The 22,748-nt window shown below is 37.9% G+C and overlaps 1 protein-coding gene across 1 annotated transcript in view; it reads right to left on the reverse strand.

The window, feature by feature from the left end:
• Positions 1-22,748, reverse strand: part of LAMA2 (laminin subunit alpha 2) — a 603,358-nt gene that overhangs the window by 173,230 nt on the left and 407,380 nt on the right. Inside the window, exons 23-29 of the mRNA XM_060029982.1 lie at positions 19,305-19,541; positions 17,309-17,452; positions 15,402-15,581; positions 15,107-15,295; positions 14,890-15,023; positions 10,817-10,934; positions 3,504-3,638 (exon numbers count right to left, since the gene is read on the reverse strand). Of these exons, the coding sequence (XP_059885965.1) occupies positions 3,504-3,638; positions 10,817-10,934; positions 14,890-15,023; positions 15,107-15,295; positions 15,402-15,581; positions 17,309-17,452; positions 19,305-19,541 (1,137 nt within the window). The remainder of the gene's footprint in view (positions 1-3,503; positions 3,639-10,816; positions 10,935-14,889; positions 15,024-15,106; positions 15,296-15,401; positions 15,582-17,308; positions 17,453-19,304; positions 19,542-22,748) is intronic.

A 22,748-nucleotide genomic window follows, 5' to 3' on the forward strand; every position in this document is an offset into this window, starting at 1 on the left:
CACCATTAAAAAGAAAATGTAAGATAAATGGCAATAATTTTAACATTAACAAATGCATAGCCCATACGGATAATATTAAAAACTGTGAGACATAAAATGTTTGAATAGAGAAGAGTATCATTCCTGGGTTTAGGGAGGATAGCTGAATAGTGTAAAGATAGCAATTCTTTACAAACAGCTTTAATGCATTTTCAATAAAAATTCCAGTAATATTTTTTGGGGAAGAGATTAAAATAGTGAATCAAAATGTCATTTGGAAGAATATATAAGTACATCAAGTTAAGAAAATTAGGAAAAGGAGAGTAGTAAAGGGTCTTGCTTTACCAGAATTTATAGTGTACTATAAAATGAAGGTAATCAGAACATTATAATAGGAAATAAAAGGTAAGCAGAAAAGAATAGATGATTCTTTAAATATATCTTAAAATGAACAAAAGAAATGTGTATATATTCAGATACCATGATGTGTCAAGGAGAAAAGGAAATATTAAAAAATAAACGTTTCTTTAAAGTAACATATTGAAGGAAAATTATCTCCCCACATTATAATAAATTCTGGAAAGACTAAAGAGTTGGATCTAAAATTTCATCATAGAAATAATGGTAAATATTGTGAGATCTCAGTATAGATATTGAAAGTCATTGCCTGGGTGAGATCACCATGAGAATGAGTGTAGTCAGACAAGCAAATTGCTCCAAGGATTGAATCCTAGGAATACCAGTATATTGATTTCAGGTAATGAGGAGAAAACAGCAAAGAGGACTGAGAAGGAGCAGCCATCTAGCCTGAAAAACCCTAGACTGTCATGTCCAGAAAAGCAAACTGAACCAAAGCCTCGAGAGGAATGGCTGCTTCAGAGGAGCAAATGCTGCTGATGAATCAAGCACAGTGAAGAGCGGAACACTAGTAGTTGGTATAACGTGGTGGAGGAAAAGCCTGATTTTAGTAGTTCAAGGGAGAATGGGAGGAGAGAAATTGTAGACAAGAGTATAAACTCTTCTCTATGTGAAAGGAGAGGAATGAAGTGGTGAAAATCAAGAGGGGAAGTGGAGTCAAGAGAGATTTATTTATTTGTTTGTTTATTTATGTTTTTTAAGATAGAAGAAGTACCAAAAAGTGATTCAGAAGGGAGGGGAGAATAGGCATGGCCAGAGTGATGTCCTTGAGTGGGAGGGAGGGCTGGGATCTAGAGCATAGGTGGCAGAGTTGGTCTTTTCTACAAACAAGAACAGTTCATCCAAATTGGTGGAAAAACCAGAGTCACTGCACACAGATGCAGAAAGGTAGGTGCATGTGTTAGTGGGAGCTTGGGTTAGTTCTCTTCTGATTGTTTTTAATTTCTCAGTGAAATAAGAAACAAGGCCATCAACTGAAAGTAAGGATGGAAATGGGTCTGGGAAGGGTTTGGGATTTGAAGAGGGATGAGAAGGTAGGAAATTATCACGCAGGAATGTGAGAGAGGCACTGGACTGGAGAAACGTGGCATGATGGAAGAGCAGAATAAAGGTTCCCTTTGAAGTGAGTGATAGTGAACATACGGTGAGACTCGTCAGCATAGTCGACTATTTTCCAGAGCCACTTTCAGATTAGAAGGCATAGGTATTGGAGGAGTAGGATTTAACCGGAGTTGGAATTCACTGAGTAAACATAAGTAAAGGAGTGGTAATAAGAGAAATGAACATTACAAAGCAGTGATATTAAAGAAGAGTCATGGGACTTCCCTGGTAGTGCAGTGCTTAAGAATCCGTCTGCCAATGCAGGGGACACGGGTTCGATTCCTGGTCCAGGAAGATCCCGCATGCCGCAGAGCAACTAAGCCCATGCACCATAACTACTGAGCCTGTGCTCTAGAGCCCACAAGCTGCAACTACTGAACCTGTGTGCTGCATCTACTGAAGCCCGCGCACCTACAGCCCGTGCTCCGCAACGAGAGAAGCCACCGCAACGAGAAGCCTGCACTTGCCGCAACTAGAGAAAGTCTGTGCACAGCAACGAAGATCCAACGCAGCCAGAAAAAAAAAAAAGGGTCGTGAATATTAAGCTGGTTAAGAAAGTGAGGGCATGAGAAACATAAGGAATGATAAAAATGTGAGCGTCGATGATGAGACAAAATGTTGACATTGAAGTACTAAGAAGAAGTGAACTGGAAAGAAAAGAAACGGTGGTCAAAGAGAGGATAGTTGACATTGAGACTATAGAGGCACTCAGTTCCTGGTAATGACAAGTTCTCAGACAGGCTCATGGAGTGAGGACAAGACATGGGAAGAGTCCATTTTATGGGCATCAAAATCACCAGGAATTATGATAGGAGTGGTGCTACAGTGAACGGCAATGATACAAAGGAAAAATCTTCAAGGAATGAGGTGGGTGACCTGAGGGTTAGTAAATGGCTTCAACAAGCAGGTGTAGTGGGCAAATGGATGGAGACCTGAGATTCAAAGCTAGGTGTTGTTACAGAAGAGAAAACAAGGATGACCTGAAAGTGGCAGCGAGGAGCAGGGCCACAGCCCCGCCCTCAGGCTCAGGGAAATGAAGAGTGTGAGAAAAAACAGCGGCTTCCACTTGAGACCGCTGCCAGGGGAGTAGTGTGTTGGGAAACCAGGTTTCAGTTTGAGCAAATAAAGAGGACCTCAAAAGAAGAGGGAGATTACGTAGGGGATTTTGCTGATGTCTGGTCATGAGTTCCACAAAGCTCCATGAAAGAGCTTCAGGAGACGAGGAGAGGTGGGAAATGAGTTCAGCAGAGGAGACACCCAGAGATGCCTGGGGACTAGAGTCTGGGGACCCTAAGTGGTGACACAGGAAACCTGAATTTCTCCACAGTCCTGATTGTTCCAGGGGTGACAGAGTAGGGTGTTAGCAGGAATGTAATAACGACAACAAAAAAATAAGAGCAGTAAACTGTTTTAAAGAAATGATTAAATTATGGGATATCAAATCAAAGATAGTAAAGATTTTAGAGACTATTTAACAACATAATATGCTCATGATATGTACATTTTTTAAAATGCAGAACATAAAACTACACCTATGGTGTCATATAAATCTTCTTTATAAACACATACATAAAATTGGTGGGAAACACATAAAATATTAAATGTTTATGTTCAATTTCGGGTGACTTTTATTTTTTTCCTTAACACTTTTCTATGATTTCCAAATGTCTTACGAAGAGCTTATTTTTATTTAAAATCAGAAAAAAACCCTCATGTGATTTTTAAATAAATCGTTGTGTTGTCTGGTATTTGTCTACGATGCTGTTGATAATAATATACTATTTCTTGACATGAGCAGTGGTTTTTCCAGTTGTAACTTTTTAATTACTTTAAAAAATGCATAATATGGTAAATGTATTTTTTTCCCACGTTTTGTTTCACACACACACACACACACACACACGTTAAGTCCCCTGCAGGTTAGCTGACCTCTGCACTCAGTATATGAATATGTGTAAAGAGAAATGAGCACACGGGCTTTGTTCAAGAAAGGCTCAGATGAATACCTGGCATATGGAGGTTTCAGGGTCACACAGGCTGCTGTGTCCATGACACTGACATGGAACACAGGTGCCCAGGGCTGGTCCAGGGGTACGGCCACCTGGCTCAGAACGCAGTCGATAAAATCCTGGCATGCATGCCTGAAAGAAAACGAAGCCAATTAGGACAGCCAACTTGGAAATCTTTCTTTAGTAACACTTGGGTTCTTCAGTAGTTAAAAAGAAGGATTTCTTTCCCCTCATCAGCAGTAAAGGCAACACCACTTAGAAGCAATGAATGTCACTTTTGATTCCTAATGTGTATTCTGCCTGGTCCATAGAGTATACAAGCAGTGTCTGTGTCATCAGACTTTAGCAAAGGAAAGCTGTCATTTGCAAATACCACTCAGCCTGGACAAACTTCAAATAGTCTTCTTTTTCTTGAAACAAAAGTTTGTTTTTAAATAAAATTGTCATATGGACTAAAGAGAGAATTCCAGTGTCCTTGACAACCTAAAATCTGCTTCCACTGTGCTTGATGGGCAACTAGGAAATGTCCAATGAGACTCAGAAAAACATTAAATAAATAAAAAAGTGTCACGGTCATGTTATTTATATCGGTATAATTAGAAGACTATAAAAGTAAGAAATTCAAAATAATAAAAGCTCTACATGTCTTGGGAATATTAGGCCACCAATAAAATGTATCTTTCCTTGATCTAGTTTTTTCATTTTGCAATAAAAATCTGAGAGCAAACAGGAAACCGCTAGCAAAGCTGACATATGCAAAATCAAGACTTCCATCTTCATTTGGGTTTATTATGTAAATGTATCAAGAAACATCTCTGGCTCTTTGAAAGAAAGCCCAGAGCTCTGAAGAGGGAATGAGAACAGTCTTGTGTTTTGGGCTCAGATCTCTCAGTGTGCAAAGCTGCTGCATTTATTAGCCATTGTTTGATTTATGAGTAAGAGATAGGAGTTAGTTTTCCAGATTCCACTGCAGATTATAAAGGGATATTAGCTATGTAAAAATTTTTTCACAGGATATTTTGCTCCCATTGATGAGAAAAGTGATTGCTGAATAAGCAGGGGAAAAAAGTGAATTAAGAACTTCTTACTGCCTTTGCATCCTTTTGGTTCTGGACTAGGTCATCCAGAGTGGAGTACGTAGAGGCTCCTTAGAAGAAAAACGATCAACAGTCTGCACTCTCCGTGTTTGTTTGATTTGGATAATGTGAGAGTACTTCAGTTAAGCATTTAAGAGTCTCTCTGCTTTTATCTCAGCCTATAAGAAATTCTAATGAGATTTAATAATATCCTGGATTTGAGCAAGCTGATAAAACTGGGAATAGTATTCAAAATATTTTGAGTCCTATTTGTCTTATAGTGGACCTAAGATATTTTAATAAGTTTATTCATATTCTTGAAAATAAAGGTTCATTTTTGCCTTTGTTACCAAATAAGGCCTGGAAATTATGGCTGAGGAATTCATTTAAGCATAACTGAAGAAACAATCCAAGGTGTGTTTAAAAATTTTACCTAGTATGGGTTGTTCCAGTCCTGGTGTGTGCTGACTGTAGAATAAAACTGGATTTTCTTTATATAGATTTCATCGCTGGATACCTATATAATTATTGTTATTTTACTGGTATATTTGCTTGGTGTGTGTGTGTGTGTGTGTGTGTGTGTGTGTGTGTGTGTGTGTGTGTGTGTGTGTCTTTAAAAATCACACAAATTGAGAGTTCCTAGCTCTACTTTTTATATCAAACAGAAGTTTAAAAAAAGTCTTAGAAGAAGAATAACATTAAGAAATGGTACTTTTCATTGAGGAATCATAAGAAATTCAATGTTATGGACTGAAATCTGAAGGTGAGCACCGCAGGTAAAGTTTACACCCAGTTTCTCTTATTACTATGGCTCTTCTCTGGAAAGAGTAGGACAAAGTAGAAAAGCACTCCAGTGCGGGTAAAAGTCTGGGCTCCAAGTCAAGCTCTGTGTGGAAGCTTTTAGGCCTGTCTATGTGATTCTCAACCCTGGCTGCACATAGACTCGTCTGAGGAGCTTTAAATACGGATACCTGGCTCTGCCCCCAGAGAGTCTATATAATTGGTGGAGACTAGGGCCAGGGTGTGTTGTAAAACTCCCAGGAGGGTCTAATAAGCAGCCAGGATTGAGAGTCACTGGCACACTCCTCATCCCTGCTGGGAATGTGTGTCTTTGAAGGGCGTACAGACTCTGGTACTATAACATCAATGAATAAGGAAGCCTTGATTTTACTAGTTAGTTTTTCCTGAGGGATACACGCAAGTCGTTTGGTGTCGTTGAGATGTGGTTTCCTCATCCCACAAATGAGCAGAGGTATTAACTCAGTTGATTTCTGAAGTTTTTACAGTTCTAACACTCTAGATAAATTTTGTGTCCTTATAAACTTCTGAGTTAGAAAAAAAAAAAGAAAGACTATTTTGCAACACAAGAATTAGAAACTTCAAACACACTGTAAAGGAATGAGACATATTTATTTCTCTTTAATCTCCTCCTTTCATGGACCCTGTATTTATTTTTTCCATTTTTTAAATATTTGAGGCTATTTTTCAAAATCAGACGTTTTTCTTGTCAGTCAACTGGGGCAAAATTCATGAGAATGATTATATTTGAGTTGGGCAAAAAAGAGGAAAGATAATAGCTACTTTTTAAAGTCCCATCTAAAATTCTTTCTGGAACAAAATAAAGAATTACAGAAAAGCAAGTACATAAACACTGTCCTAATCTTATCCATTTTTTTTTTCCTAACTCAAACTTTTCCAAAGTTCTCTTCTTGCCTTGTGCTGAAATTATTCAGAGCTCAATTTTCTTCTGCTCTCCTTCCATCTTTAATTTGTTTTCATAATATGGTACCCCATCATAATGTTTGAATCAAATTGCACAAAAATGTGGGAGGGAGGAAAGAAGGGAATGGGAGACAAAGAGAGTAAAGAGGCAACACACTCCAGGTGCCGGGTTACATAACGCAGAGTTTAACCATTAAAAAAATAATAGATACTTGTGCTGTTGCCAGTAAAAACACTGTCTTGTATCTTTACATGGGTTTTGCAATCAGACAATCCTAGGTTTAATTCCTGTTTCACCACTTACTACATATGACTTATGCACGTTTTAAATACTGTGGGCTGCAGCTTCCTCACGTGGAATGTAAGGATGTTGTATAACTTACTAGTTGAGTATTAATGTAGCTAGGTTTTTTGAAACAGACTTAGGTAGGTTCAGATTGCTGTTTTCCAACTGTGTGATAAAGGGCAGGTTTCCTAACCTGCCTGAGCTTCCATTTCCTCACCCATAAAATGGGAATTATAATGTGTTTAATGATGTTGGTGTAAGTGTATTAGGGAATGCACTTGACATTGTGCAGCATACAGTAAGCACTCAATAAATGGTCAGTTTTGTGTGTTTTTTTAATAGGGTTGTGAGGATTAAATGAGATGATGTGTGTGTAGTGCTTGAAATACAATAAATCAATATGGGTGCCTCTATTCCAGATAACTTTTTCGATATAGTCATCGAGAATACACTGAAAACAAAGGCAACAGTGATTGTTCTACACTGCATTGGGAAACAAAATTACAATGTATGCCACTTACCCATACCATGTTCTTTAATATTTTAATGTATATGAAAAGAGTCTTTGGGTCTTCCATGTGCAACTGAAGTGGTAAAGAGCATCCCTAGAAATGTGCATGTGTAAGAAAAAATGTCTAGTCTCGCTATTTTGTCTTTTGAGTTTTATGAGTTGATAAGAGGTACTGTTTGAGGATTTAAAAAATTATTGTTGATAGCCAATTGACAGCTTGTGAGTGGTGATCCAGTACACACTAGCCATTCAACTGTGAGCCAGAAGCCCTAATAAAACATGATGGAGAGGGGAAACAAGATGAAATGAGCAAAATATCATTAGGAGATCACCTGTGAATTTCTGACTTCCACGATCTTATTGCAGAGAACCACATATTCAGCATTGAATAGTTTCCATTTCTACCTACAACCTAACCTGAGTTTAGGTCAGTTTAGGCAACAATGTTAACCGAGACAACAGTGACGAGTAGCTTAGGTAAAGTATGGTAAACTCAACGGCTCCCACACCAACAAATGTGGTGAGGAAATTGTGTTATTTGACTTCTAAAGGTAACCTAGTCTCTACTTTAAATCATAAATTATAATAAGTAAGCACTTCTAGAACTGAAATTTTTAATGAACAGGGCTACAGTGTTATAACCCTACAGGTAATAGGCAAGGCTAAGTGTCTTCACAACTGGCTATATTTACAATGGTAACCAACATTTAATTTTGTTTCTTTGCAACCACATTTCTGGATAAAAACATGAAATGAGTAGCTTGTAAATGCAAATGTCTCTAGAATACCTTACATTTGGTGAAAATATTGTAAAGGTACTGCTTTGCGTATTCATGACCCAAAGCATATGTTACTAGAATGGGATGTATTATTTCAAAACTGTCCTTAGTTCTTGCTTTGATGATTAGATTTTATGCCTGAGTAATTACACTTTAGATTCAAGATGAATTATAAATAAGATGTATAATGGATTAGAGGCAATGGGTTGTGGAGAAAACCTCAGGTAGCTTATTATAAGAGATAGGTCTTTATCCCCTAATCTCTCCTCTAAGATATTACTGTAATTATTGTCTGTTAACAGGAGCTTAAGTGAAATTCACAGGACATAGGTGAAGCCACCAATGCAGATAATAGTTTGTATGTGTTTCTAGTTTTTCTTGATTTTCTTCATATTTCATTGGCTTTATTTGTATTTGTATTGGCTAATTTATATTTTCATATAATGATGGAAAATTACTAAAATTAATGGGAAAGTGTGTTTTAGAATATACTATTTAAAAAGCCTGGTGGTCATAATAAGATGAATTTTAACATTTCAAATCTGGAATGGAAGGTAGATTGCATTAAAATAATCTGACTCTCTGCTAATATTTTGGTTCATAAGTGAAGAGTACTCTTTAAATAAATGCAGAAAAATATAGCTGTAGTAACTTGCTCTTCAAGATATATAAGGTCAATTTTGACTACTTAATATCGTGTATAACAAAATAACATTGCAGAATTAGAGAATGTTAGAACTTCAAAACCCAACCTGTAATTTTATAGATTGGATAACTATATAATAACTAAGGCCTACAGCAATTAAGGTATTGACCAAGGTTACACAGTGAGACAGCAGTACAGCCAAACACTCCCTGGGATAAAAAAAATTCCACCTCTTGTCTAGAAAAATCTCAAATTCTATCTTTCATCTTTTTCATGCTCATTGGAAAGGTAGCATATTTTGTATGTGCCTCTGTCACTGCCCCGTTTTTCACATCTACAATGTGTGTGCATATATATATTTCACACATATTGGGTTGTGCATATAGGTGCAATATATATACTTACTGGTATATGTACAAATGGATACATGTGTATGAACGAGTTATGATTTAATAATGAGATGGATTATTTGGTCATTTATTAGATCAAAATATACACATTCAAATAAATATTGCTGTTCAGAGCAGTCACAAAACTATAAAATTATTCCAAGGATATTTCACAGATATTTGCAGTTATTCTTAGGAAATTTGTTTTCTGACCTGTGTGGAATTCATACAATGGCAACTAAGTTGAATGACATTTCAATTTGCAAAGGAGCTTTCATATGTATGATTTCATTTAAATTAATCCTCATGATGATTCTATGGGTATGAAAACCCCAAAGTTCAGCAACTAAGAGCAAATGTCCTGTTCAAGTGGAGAAGCTAGGGAGGATTCACCGAGACCAAACTCCTTTTTTCTTTTCATTGTGCCATGCCACCTCTCAAGAGATTTATATTCATTGTTTTTTAGTGTACTTCACCTGCCTTGTGAGCCACACTTAATAAAACTTCTCAAATCCTATTTACAAAAGATATACAAAATTACAGTCCTCCCTCGTTATTGGCCAGGAGATTAGTTCCATGAGTCTCTGTCAATGCTTAAGCCCCAGAGTTGGTGCTCTCATATCCGCTGGTATGGCATTAGTGGATTCAACCAACCATGGATGGAATTTTTGATCTGCAGTTGGTTGGATCTGTGGACTGGAAACCCGTGGAGGGTCCATTGTATATTTACTGAAAAAAATTCATATATAAGTGGACCCAGGCAGTTCAAATTCATGTTGCTCAAGGGTCAACTGTATTTATAAATAAATCAATAGTTAGATCTATAACTACTTATTCCATTAATAATATTATTAACCATATTGACTTTGGTTATTATTATTATGACTACTACCAGGCACTGTGATAAGCGCTTAAGTTCTAGTTCATTTAGCCTTCATGTGATTCTTGGGCTGTGGGTACGGGAGATATTAAAAATATCTAACTAGTATGTAGTGGCCACCAACCAATCTGACTAAGGGGAAAGAATCCATGCTGCAGGGCTGGAGCAGGTCCTGGAGGTCCCTCCCAGGCCCAGCTTTTATTTGTTTCACTGTGGAGAGGACTATAGGGTCTGCAGGAGAAGGGGTGAGTGTGGTGGCAGTTACTCAGGGGCTTGGAGATTTACCAGCTGAAGCTTAAGCAGGTTTACAAGCTGCACAAGGTCTCAGTCTTAGTATATGATGAAGTAGAGATTCAAATCCAGGTGACTTTTTCAGCAATTCCACCTCTCCCTAGATCATACTCTTCCTATTAAGATTTAATATTTGTAAAATTTAAATTGGTTCCACAAAATGAAGATCTAGAAAATCTACCAATTCTGAATATAGTCAAAGGAATATACTAGAAAGTAAAAAATGCAGTTTTAAAAATATAATGACTGAGTGACAGCAGCACTATTGGAACAATTTATGTCCTTCTGAGAAGCCTGTGTTAAAGGGAACAGTCTGATATTTACTGCCTAAGTTTTGTCATGTTCTATATAAAAACAATCTTTCAAATCCCAATACAATCTTGTCTCATAATCACTGCAGTTTAAATGTCTCTGTTCAGAAAAGGTGCCAAGAAAACAGATCAGATACAATAAAGGGGCCTTAAGAAAACATTCTTATCTCCTGACTGTTTCATATTTTTACAAATCTTTTAATTTTTATTAGATATTCCCCTTGAGTTGTGATTCCTACTTCTAGGGAGCAATAACATCATCCTCTTCTTACTGCGTCTCATACTGTGAGTGGAAGATCAGATAAAATAGGTTGAGGGTATGCCTGAAAGTAAAACTGACTGTGGTAAAGGTGGTCCTGGGAGTATTTCCATTTGGCTGGTTGAGTGGGACTTGAGAAGGTTAGTTGGATCCAGCTTACCTCACAGGACAAGCCAGAATAGCCCGGGGGACAATCACATCTTTCTATCAAGTGAGCTGGAGGAGTCATTGCTGTGATGCGTCCTGGTTCAGCTACCTCCACTGAGATTTCAGAAATCCTGGAACAGCGAGCAAATTCTTAGATGGGGGTACCAGTAAATTAAGCTTACCCAGCAAACACTCAATCCTGAAAGAAGGGTCTTCTCAAGGTTTTGTCAACAACCACAAACTTGTTCTATTGTTTTGAAGCTGCTAAATTCTAGGGGCTCCGTGTGCCACATTTTATTTCAGCATCTTCGCTTCCTCAAAGGGTGAGATTACACATTAGCAAAATATTCACATAAATCATAAAGCGTTTAGGAAATTAGATGTCTGATGTCCTATTGAGAAGTTATTATAAAGAGTTTTCCTCCCACTTTTAAAAATGTGAGTGGCTTCAGGTAGACATGGCCAATTAGTTAGACATTTTCATTCTTTCAAACAGACAATCCAAGGTCATTCCCTGTTGGAAAATCTCCAGTCGTTACTAGTGAAATTGCTTTTAATTTGCAACCAGTCCCAATTTCTTGCTCTTGAATCTCTGAACGTCCTTTCAAGAACATTAGAAAACCATCTAGGAAACGACTGAGCATAAGCTAGTAATACTGATAACTTTCTGAGGATAAAGAACCTCTCAAATTAGTCTTTTGTTAACTTTATTGAATAAATCCTTCAAGTAACTTAACCCACCCTTCCTATTGGCGGAAAGGTCCTCATAATTGAAAAAAATTATTCACAATAAAAATGTTGATCCCCTTTGTAATAATTTGAAATTATACATTAAAAAATATACACAGTCCATAAACTCACACTATTTCATGACTAACTGGTAACATGAAATGTTCTGCAAATAAACTTTTTTTTTTGCAAATAAACTTTTAAACGAGACAATGAATAGTTTTGCTTCACTAAAACACACCTCTAAGAGCTTAAGGAGCTTGAATCATAAACTTTATAACAAGCATAGGTAGGTTTTATTGACACTGAATTATGAAGGCGCATTCTGACTTGGCTCCCATTGTAATCTACAATCTGAAGACCAGCCAGCCTTTATGAAACACATGTTCAGTTAAAATTCAGATTTCATGCTCCCCTCATTATAGGACGCACAGCAGTTGTGATCTGTAAATAAACCACTCCCCTCCTACAAGAAAGACTCTGGGTTCTCTGACGGAGTAGGAAGGTAACTCGGTGTTTGTTGCAAAGTCATCTCTGCTAGTATCTCATGGTATTTTATAACCTGAGGAGTTTCTAGCATCACCTTCCCTTCTCTGGCACGTGCATGCACACAACAGACTAGTGAGTATTTAAAAACCAAGTGAAACCTGAATGGTGTTAGCAACAGACATTTCTGCAACACATCATTATTTTTCCTCAGGGAATCAGAGAGGAACTGTTTTGCTTGAATCAGGGATTTGGCCAAACTCAGGCATCTATTTAAATGAATACTGAAAAACAAAGTCGTTAAGTTCTTCAAATAAATGTAAGACAGGACAAAAGCAAAGAAAAAAGAAAATTTCAGCATTGTAATATGTACAAAGTCAGAACCTCAAACCACATGTATAACAAACTCTCTGCTTCTGAGACTATTTAAATTTGTAACTGAATAAAGATGCAGCGTTATGTGTTAACTGCTTTGAGAGGAAGACTCAAACATATCTCTGACCTTTGTCAAAATTCCACTGTCTTACAAAATCAAGTGCTGATACACTGCTTTATTTGTTTTTATCGTTACTAGATGTTCACTCTAGTTTTTATTGAGCCTAGAAAAAGTGAAGTATTTACTTACTCTAGTGTTTAAAAAAAGGAACTCCGAAGCCAAAGGATATTATTTAGTGAGATATATGAAATAAAGTGATAAGAGAAAGAGACTTACGGGGAAAAAAAGCAACCTTACAGCAAAGAAAGGTGGAATCGGTGTGAGAGAGGCAAAGAAAGCGTAATGAAAAATGCATGACAACACTGTTTCTACCAGATCCACTAACAAAATGTTCTGCGTATGACCAAACTTTTTTACTGAAGCATAGAACAATTTCAAAATAACATATTTTCACACTCACAAAGTCACCTGCTGTCTTCTAGGACATGCAAACCTGCTTTGGCTTCTGTCATCTAAGTTACATTTGAAATTCTAAAATAATTAACAATATAACTGACAAGATATTTTGGTATATGTTTTTTTAAATTACTTCATAATTGGGATTTGGGATTGACATGTACACACTGCTATTATTTAAAATAGATAACCAACAAGGACCTACTGTAAAAAACAAAACAAAGAATCTCCTGTTAGAAATGAGAAATATGAAAAACAAATCAAAACAATATAGACTTAAAAGTAAATTTTGGTCCTTGATTTGGTCCCTACTTTTGGTACAATCAGAAGAGCAATATGGATCTTCTGCAACAAAGAAAGGATTTTCTGCTACATGTTTAACAGTGTAAACATTTGAAACATGGTATTTTTTTAAGGTATTTTATTTTCTTTTCTTTATTTTTAATTTTATTTTTTTAAACATCTTTATTGGAGTATAATTGCTTTACAATGGTGCTTTTCTGCTTTATAACAAAGTGAATCAGCTATACATATACATATATCCCCATGTCTCCTCCCTCTTGTATCTCCCTCCCACCCTCCCTATCCCACCCCTCTAGGTGGTCACAGAGCACCGAGCTGATCTCCCTGTGCTATGCAGCTGCTTCCCACTAGCTATCTATGTTACGTAGTAGTATATATAAGTCCATGGTAGTATATGTTAAGTCCATGCTGGGAAGAAGTGAAACATGGTATTTTGATATTCATTGGTTTGTCAATGAGAGGGTTCATAATTTTGTTTTCTTTTGTTGTCCTGCACTGATCTACTATTTTGTTATATAAGATTATTTTTAAACATCTATTGATTTCATATTCTTATAGACACAACAGAGAAGCTAATATGCCAGAGAAGTTGAGACTATGTGTATGAACTCAACTCAACTTTCTGCCTCCATGGCATACATTTAGCTACATCTGTGCAGTTCCTCATTTTATCTCATTAGATAAGTTTTCCCTTATACTTGAGGCACATGACCTCAAGTATACTCATGTATACTCATGATGTTGAAGAATCCTGGCTTCTTCATTGTTTATTTTCTCTTTATTCTATCATTTTAAAATTTATATCTTGCTACTAATTCCTCCCCTTCCCCAGTTCCATGGTATATAAACATGCTTACTTCTCTGATTAAACAATCCTCCCTTGACTTTTGACACGACCTCATTCCTCCCTTTTTATGATTTTGTTCATGGAGAACAATAGTCTACATTCATAATATTAGGTTCATTGCATCCCATTCATTCCTCAAAACCTTGAGACTATTTCTGCCCCAGAACTTCACTAAAACTGGTATTATGAATGTCACCAGTGTGATCCTAGGTGCCAGTTTCAAACAGCCTCCTTTTAATTGTCCTCTTCGGGTCATACGAAAAAACCATACCTACTCCCTTATAGTATTCTCATCCTTTGGCTTTCATGACATTCATTCTTGTTCTTGTTCCGTGTACTTTCCTATTCAATGTGATTCCCAGTCTTTTCACATCATAAGGCACAGGGAAAATGGCAATACAGTATGGCACACTGGGGTGAACAGATGAGAATGCATATGGTTGGGAGAGACAGGACCAACTTGGCCCTGCCTGGTTCCCCTGACGGTTGAAGGAGGATACCTTCTCAGCAATCTTGCAACCTATTTATAGCACAGCAGTGAATTCTCTCTACCCTGTAGGACACCTTCTCCTGAACTTCTGCCTGACATCTAAAATTCACCATGTCAGAGATCAATTCAATTTTTCCCCTTAATCTTGCTTCTGATTCTGTTTCCCTTTTGGGGGGAATGGCAGTAATTTCCACCAGATGACCTGGACACCATCCTTGACTAGTCTTCTATCATCACACTCCCAAACCAAACTTTTAAATCTTTCTTGTCTGATGTCTTACTCATCTCTCTTATAGACTCTAGAATAAGAAATTAACTTGGATATTCATTATAGTTTACCTGCTTTGTCTCATGATATTTCCATAGGTAGCCTTGATAAGAATATAATGGATATCATATAGTACATCCAAGAAGTCTTCACGGGTCACAGTTCTACTGATTCGAGGATCATCACCATAATATTTCCATTTTTTCTGTTAACAAGAAAAGAAACCACTTTGCCGAAACCGAGTGCAAATCCGTTGGCATCCTGGCACCCAACAAGTCACCACCTTACCTCTGTCATTTCAATTTCATGTCTTGTCAACTGGCCAATTAGAGGAGCAGCCATATGCCTGATGATAATTCTCACATGACTAGGAGTCCCACCTCGAATGATAACTTGTGGGTTATATGTAGAGAAACCTGTCTCTTCCCGAGCCTCAAAATAGATTGTGTACTTGAGTTTGCCCCCATAGGCCATCAACTGATAAAACAGAATGAGGAATGATGAGTTAGATAAATCTCCAAATAGCATTATTCTAAAAACATTTTATTTTGTTCTCATGTGACTTCAAAGTTCTTGTCCTTACCTTCTTTCCTTCAAATTGTTCTGGAAGTTTCCAATAAAAAGGTTCCAAATGGAGATCTTGTCTCACCAGATCCATGTGTGCAACAATCTCTGGATGTTGAAAAATGATGCCTCTGGTAGTTGTGTGCTGCAGCGCCTCATCCACCAGGGGCAGAATGGTCTGCTCAGGCTTCAGAGTCACCTGCATGGGATCAAAACACAGCAGGGGCTGAGTTTAAGTCTTTGGAGGCCTCCTTTAAACTTAACCTCCAAAATTTACAAGCAGCTCATGCAACTCAATATCAGAAAAACAAACAACCCAATCCAAAAATGGGCAGAAGACCTAAAGGGACATTTCTGCAAAGAAGACACACAGCTTGCCAACAAACACATGAAAGAATGCTCAACATCACTAATCATTAGAGAAATGCAAATCAAAACTACAATGAGATACTACCTCACACCAGTCAGAATGGCCATCATCAAAAAATCTACAAACAATAAATGCTCGAGAGGGTGTGGAGAAAAGGGAACCCTCTTGCACTGTTGCTGGGAATGTAAATTGATACAGCCACTATGGAGAACAGTATGGAGGTTCCTTAAAAAACTAAAAATAGAATTACCGTACGACCCATCAATCCCACTACTGGGCATATGCCCTGAAAAAACCATAATTCAAAAAGAGTCATATACCACAATGTTCACTGAGGCTTTATTTACAATAGGCAGGACATGGAGGCAACCTAGGTGTCCATCGACAGATGAATGGATGAAGAAGATGTGGCACATATATACAATGGAATATTACTCAGTCATAGAAAGAAATGAAATTGAGTTATTTGTAGTGACGTGGATGGACCAAGAGTCTGTCACACAGAGTGAAGTAAGTCAGAAAGAGAAAAACAAATACCATATGCTAACACATATATATGGAATCTAAAAAAAAAAAAGTGGTTCTGAAGAACCTAGGGGCAGGACAGGAATAAAGACGCAGACGTAGAGAATGGACTTGAGGACACAGGGAAGCTGGGACGAAGTGAGAGCGTGGCATGGACTTATATATACTACCAAATGTAAAATAGACAGTGGGAAGCAGCCGCATAGCACAGGGAGATACGCTTGGTGCTCTGTGACCACCTAGAGGGGTGGGATAGGGAGGGTGGGAGGGAGATACAAGAGGGAGGAGATATGGGGATATATGTATATGTATAGCTGATTTACTTTGTTATAAAGCAGAAACTAACACACCATTGTAAAGCAATTATACTCTAATAAAGATGTTAAAAAAAAAAGAGTGATAGACTGCATGTCTCTCTGCAGCCCCATCCCCTTCTGATGAAGTGTTCTCATGAGAAACAGAACTCGTGCACAATGAACAGGTAGGAGAGGGCATAAACCCTTCTGACTTGTTTGCATAGTGAAATCCACAACATCTGTGAAAACTGGTCTTTTACACTAACAATAAGTAGAGTTTAAAAGTAGGAAGACTTAAAGGAAAATTAAGGCAAAAATGAACTTTTTTCCGCCCTAAAGAGTGATGATTCTCTAAGCCTGGTTGGACTAAATGCGCAAGTTCTGGTTCTCATTACTGCATGAACACACATCTACCTTCCCGCTCTGGTGCCCTTGCTCTTCAGAGGGCAGCTTCTTCCCATCCCCAAACATAACATTTCCCTTATAATGTTTTCCTTTTTCACTCGGCATCTATTTCCTCGTCCGCAATAAATGAACTCTTTTAAAGGCAGGATAAAAACGATATTTACTCCAACTGTCTAATGGCACATGGCCCCTCTACCCGTTCTAAACGTGCGCAGGGGAAAACGTTACTTAAATGTTTTGCCATTTCCTCCTACCCCTCAGTGCCTGGCTAAAAGACACCAGCAGGAACTAACATTATACCATTACATGGCTCAGCAGTTCCTTACTCACCCACGTATGGATCAGTCCTTTTGCTTCAGAGCACTGAGTAGTGGCGCCGAAGCAATAGCAGCTGCTGCAGCCAAGTGGGTTCTTGGCCTCAAGTCCGAATTTGCCAAGCCGGCACCTGTCACAGCGGACGCCTTCCACATTCACCTGAAGAAAGATGAGAGATCCCCAGAGTCCATACGGTGACATGGTGAGAGAAATAAACTCAAGAATGAATAACAGGAGCACATTTTAAAGACAATGAAACAAAAAATAAAAGAATGCTGAATATCAGACTCACATCCCAAATAGCATATGCAGTTAATCTCTTTGTTAGCATGGCATGGGTCTAAAAAAATGCTTTATTTATAAATGCATGCATTACTAAGGATATTGTATATTGTTTTTAAAATTTAGGCAGCACATTTCCCATTATTCCACTGTGAGGAATATGAAAGAGTCATGAGAATTTTGAAAGCAAAATAAAAACATTGATTCCTAGACAGTGGTGTGATGCAAAGCTGTAAAAAACAGGCAATATGTTAAAATATAGATTTATATAATTATTATTGAATACTGTATATACACACATATAGCATGTATTAAGTATAATGTATAATCATAATTATAATATGTAATAATGCAGCATCATACTTTGTGCTTTGTCTAGGACTTTTAATGGCAGAATCTTCCATTTTCCTAAATTCTCAAGACTCTTAACAACCACTCCCTAGATTTCATCTTTCTGTTTCCTCTGACTCTCTTTGCACAGACTTTTTCTTGTAAAGATACTTCTGATACAGTCTTTACTGCATTTATCCTGGGACTGATTTTCCAGAAATATCTAAGGGAGAAAAAAATCCTTCTTAACCTTTTTTTTTAAAAAATTTATTTTATTTATTTTTGGCTGCGTTGGGTCTTTGTTGCTGCACGTGGGCTTTCTCTAGTTGCAGCGAGTGGGGGCTACTCTTCGTTGCAGTGCTTGGGCTTCTCATTGTGGTGGCTTCTCTTGTTGCAGAGCATGGGCTCTAGGCTTGTGGGCTTCAGTAGTTGTGGCTCATGGGCTCTAGAGCGCAGGCTCAGTAGTTGTGGCTCGTGGGCTCTATAGCACAGGCTCAGCAGTTGTGGCACACGGGTTTAGTTGCTCCGCGGCATGTGGGATCTTCCCGGACCAGGGCTCGAACCCATGTCCCCTGTGTTGGCAGGCGGATTCTTAACCGTTGCACCACCAGGGAAGCCCTTCTTACCCTTTTTAATTGGCTGTTTTCCTATGTCATTTAACAATATTAATGAGGACTGAAATTTGCATATAGTCACTGTTTGTAATGTCACTGCTTATACGTGATGAAGTTTTACTGAACTTTCACAGCAGTAAATCTATTTTTCAGTGTACAGTGATTGCGGATTAATTTGAGGAGAAAATTTTTTTTTAAATCAACCTTATCATTTAGCTGTGATTTTTCTCTGATGATGCTTAAGAGAACTTTTTTTTCTCTCCCACATTATTCTTGTTGAAGCAAAGTGAATATGTAAAGACAAACTGAACTTTACTGTCGAAAATATATCATTTATATGAGCTAGAAAAATATGTTGGGTTCTGGTTGAAAATCAGTTCTTAAAAATCAGTGCTAGGGCTTCCCTGGTGGCACAGTGGTTGAGAGTCCGCCTGCTGATGCAGGGGACACAGGTTCATGCCCCGGTCCGGGAAGATCCCACATGCCGCGGAGCGGCTGGGCCCGTGAGCTATGGCCGCTGAGCCTGCGTGTCCGGAGCCTGTGCTCCACAATGGGAGAGGCCACAACAATGAGAGGCCCGCGTACTGCAAAAAAAAAAAAAAAAAAAAAAAAAAAAATCAGTGCTTATCTGTATGCTAGAATAAAACTGTGTCTGGCAATGAATTTTCATTTGTCTGTCTGTTTGGCCTAATGATGCAGGAATAAATAACTGAATGAAGTTAAAGCTGAGCAATGGAAATAGAACTGAGTAAGGTTTTTCCTTACTGAATTTCGGCAGCACTTACCTTACAAGTGCACTGCCCAGTCTTATCAGTACAGGAGCATTTTTTAGTCTCTAAATCACAGGTTGAGTCATCAGTCCCTGGCAGGAAGCAGTCACAGGGATTGCAGTGAGGGTAGCTCCAGTGGCCTCGATTGCACTCTGTACATTTCGCACCAGAGAATTTGGGACGACAGTTGCATTGCCCCGTGTTTATATTGCATTGGAAATCCAAGGATCCCACCGAGCTGCAGTTACAAGGCTATGGAGGAGATAAAAACAGCAATGATTAACATCGTTTCATGGGCAATATCTTTAAATTTTAATTCTAATGTTTCTATGCTTCCATTAAGCACATATTAATCATGTGTCTGTTATATGCTTTGTACTGTTCTAGTTCAGTCGCTTGGGAAACATCAGTGAACATAATGTTAAAATTGCTTCCTGCATTTACTAAAATATATGAGTGTCCAGAAACCATAAAGCTATTGAATAAGAAAGAAACTGTGTTTTCTCTGTCTTTGTGGTGAGCAGGAGTTAGGTATAGGTTTTCTTCAAATACTTCTTACTTCAAAGATTGAAATTTAGACAAAGCCATTTTACCTTATCATTTCATTTTTATAGCACTTATTGTATAGAGACATACTTTACAATCTAATGTACATAAATATAAGTAAATACATAAATATAACACAGTGGAATAAGCATGATGTAATAGGGAAAATGTAAAATGCTATGAGAACGTATAAAAAGCACCAAACCAGATGTGGGGAAGCCAGGGAGAATTTAGAGGAGAAGTGATATCTAGGATGTTGTGTTTTAGAATTAGGTTTGCAGAAAAGCCCAGTCTGAGGTGCTTTGCTGGTAACCTTTTTTCTTCTTCCTAGATATGCATAGGATTTTCTCTTTATATATGTAATTTGAAATTTTGCTAGAATTGTTTTTTTAATGCTCATTCCAAACCTTTTATTTTAAACACTAAAAAAAAAAAGGTAGGGGCTTCCCTGGTGGCACAGTGGTTGAGAGTCTGCCTGCTGATGCAGGGGACACGGATTCCTGTCCCGGTCCAGGAGGATCCTACATGCCGAGGAGCGGCTAGGCCTGTGAGCCATGGCCGTTGAGCCTGCGCATCCGGAGCCTGTGCTCCGCAGTGGGAGAGGCCACAACAGTGAGAGGCCCGCGTACCGCAAAAAAAAAAAAAAAAAAAGTTTAAGCAATTAAAAAGTGATGAGACCATTAAAAAATTCCTATTGCTAGGGTGATGAGAGGTCCTTGGAAAATTTTAACCTATACAAACAAATAAGACTGGATTAAACCCATTCCAGAGTATTGAAGCTATTAAGATTATTAGGCTGTGAAATATGCTGCCAAGGAAGTGCCAGATCCACCACCTCCTGAGACACTTAAAACTCAACTAACAAAACAGTACAAAATGTATTTCTGGGAAAAGGAAACTAGCACAGAAGGGGATCAAGCTACTAATTAAAGATATCTTTTTGTTTTCCTTCTGATATTCATGTTTAAGCAGCTACTTTTTTTTTTTTTAAGAGGGAGGAGATATGGGGGTTATATGTATACATATAGCTGATTCACTTTTTTATATAGCAGAAACTAATATACCATTGTAAAGCAATTATATTCCAAAGAAGATGTTAAAAAATATTAAAAACATAAAAAATTTAAAAAAGAAAATAAAATGATGCCAAGTTTTGCTAGAATTTTTAAAAGCTTGAGTCTTTTTAAAAATTAATTTACTGGAACATGGTGAGTTCTTTCAGTTTGAGAATAAAATTGCTCTTTAATTCAGTGCTATTTCTTCAAATTTGTTTTTGATTTTTACTTCTGTTCTAATTTATCAATATTCTTCTTCAGGATCACTTATAATTCTTAAAGTACATCATTTTTGTCTGTCTGCCAAATCAATACTATACTACTGTTTTCTGCAGTCGTTTCCCTATTTGCCTCTCAAATTTGTTCTCCATTTTGTCCTTTCCATTCTACACCATGAAAATTCTGTTGTATGTATATACCACCAATACTTATTTTAATTACACTGCTGCATTTTTAGCTTCTTTTCAATAATTTCTTTATCTCACCTCATCAGCAATCTTCAATTGCTGCTCATCCACATGTCTCTTCGTCTCTTATTGCTTAAGGCTCTCTGTTTCTGATTTACAGCTCATAGTTCCTTGCATTTTAATTAAAATTCAAGTGGATTTCTAAATGTTATCTAAGGTCTTGGAATACATCATTTCCACAGATCAGCTGTGCCAGTGATTACTCTGCTGCCTCTGAGCTCTAAACTCACTCCTCCTTGCCCTGCTTTGTGATATTGCAGTTAGACCCTGTGGACACCTCTCCCTGGCCAGGTAGCAGAACATTAGGCTTATTCATTAGAAGGCCATAGTGATGGAAAGACACTTCTGTTCTGGGTTCTGGGTCTTCATCACTATTGCCATCATTATTATTTAATTATTTAGCATGGGAGCCCAGAGGCCCAGAAAGAATTCTAGCTATGCCATCAGGCCACTCTCTCTCCTAGGCTGCTTAGGTCTGCACACAAGCTCTGTCCACAACAGGCTGCTTCTAAGTAGCTCCAGCATACCCATAACCTCCAGCAATGATGGGTAGCCTCTATAGACCAACACTTGCCCACAAACTCTGGCAAGTTTTGTGTATTATTATTATTGTTTGTGTTTTACCACCAGCAGGCTATGCATTCCTGTAGTAGCCACATTCTTTTCAACTATGTCTGAACCTAAGCCTTGTTCGGAGTGGGGGGCAGGGGGATGCCTTCCCCTAGCCCTTGGTTCCTTTATTGTCCACCACCCCTCACCCTGGAAGTAGTAGCTACTCTTTTGTACCTACTACTTCAGGACATTTTATATCCCTCTTTTATCCTTTTTACTGGTTAACAATTCTTTATATTCTACTTTCCCTGTTTAAACAACTAGTGTGGTTTCTGTCCCCCAAGTGAGTACCACCTGTCTCTGTCTGCGTTTGCCACCATACAGGCTTTGTACTTAGTCTATGACCTCTTTTTGGTGACTTTCTATTAATTATCCTTCTCAGATCTACAGCTCTGTGGCATACTCAAATGCATAACAACTTGCCGAATTTCCAGATGCAAGTCTGGCTGGATCTCACTTTGCATTTCTCACACTTTCATTGCTCAGCTTAATTCCTATACCCACTACTACTAGGGCTATTCCTGCTTCTGCTCCTGCCAGCAGTTAACTTATAGGACAACACTTTCCAGGCTGTGATGTACAATCACCAGCTTTCCATCTATTATCTCTTCCCTGTCGAAATGTTTGGTGAAATATTTTCCCAGATTCTGATATTAAAATATCACCTGGCCTTATTTTTGGTGTCTTTCTGGTTCCGTATTTTTCTGTCTTCACTGCTATCCAGTAAAAAGGCCTGCAGTAGGGGATGCTCCTAAAAGGTATTTTAAACTCAAAGATCT

The sequence above is a fragment of the Delphinus delphis genome, chromosome 14 (assembly GCF_949987515.2).
Source record: "Delphinus delphis chromosome 14, mDelDel1.2, whole genome shotgun sequence".
Taxonomy (NCBI): Eukaryota; Metazoa; Chordata; class Mammalia; order Artiodactyla; family Delphinidae; genus Delphinus; species Delphinus delphis.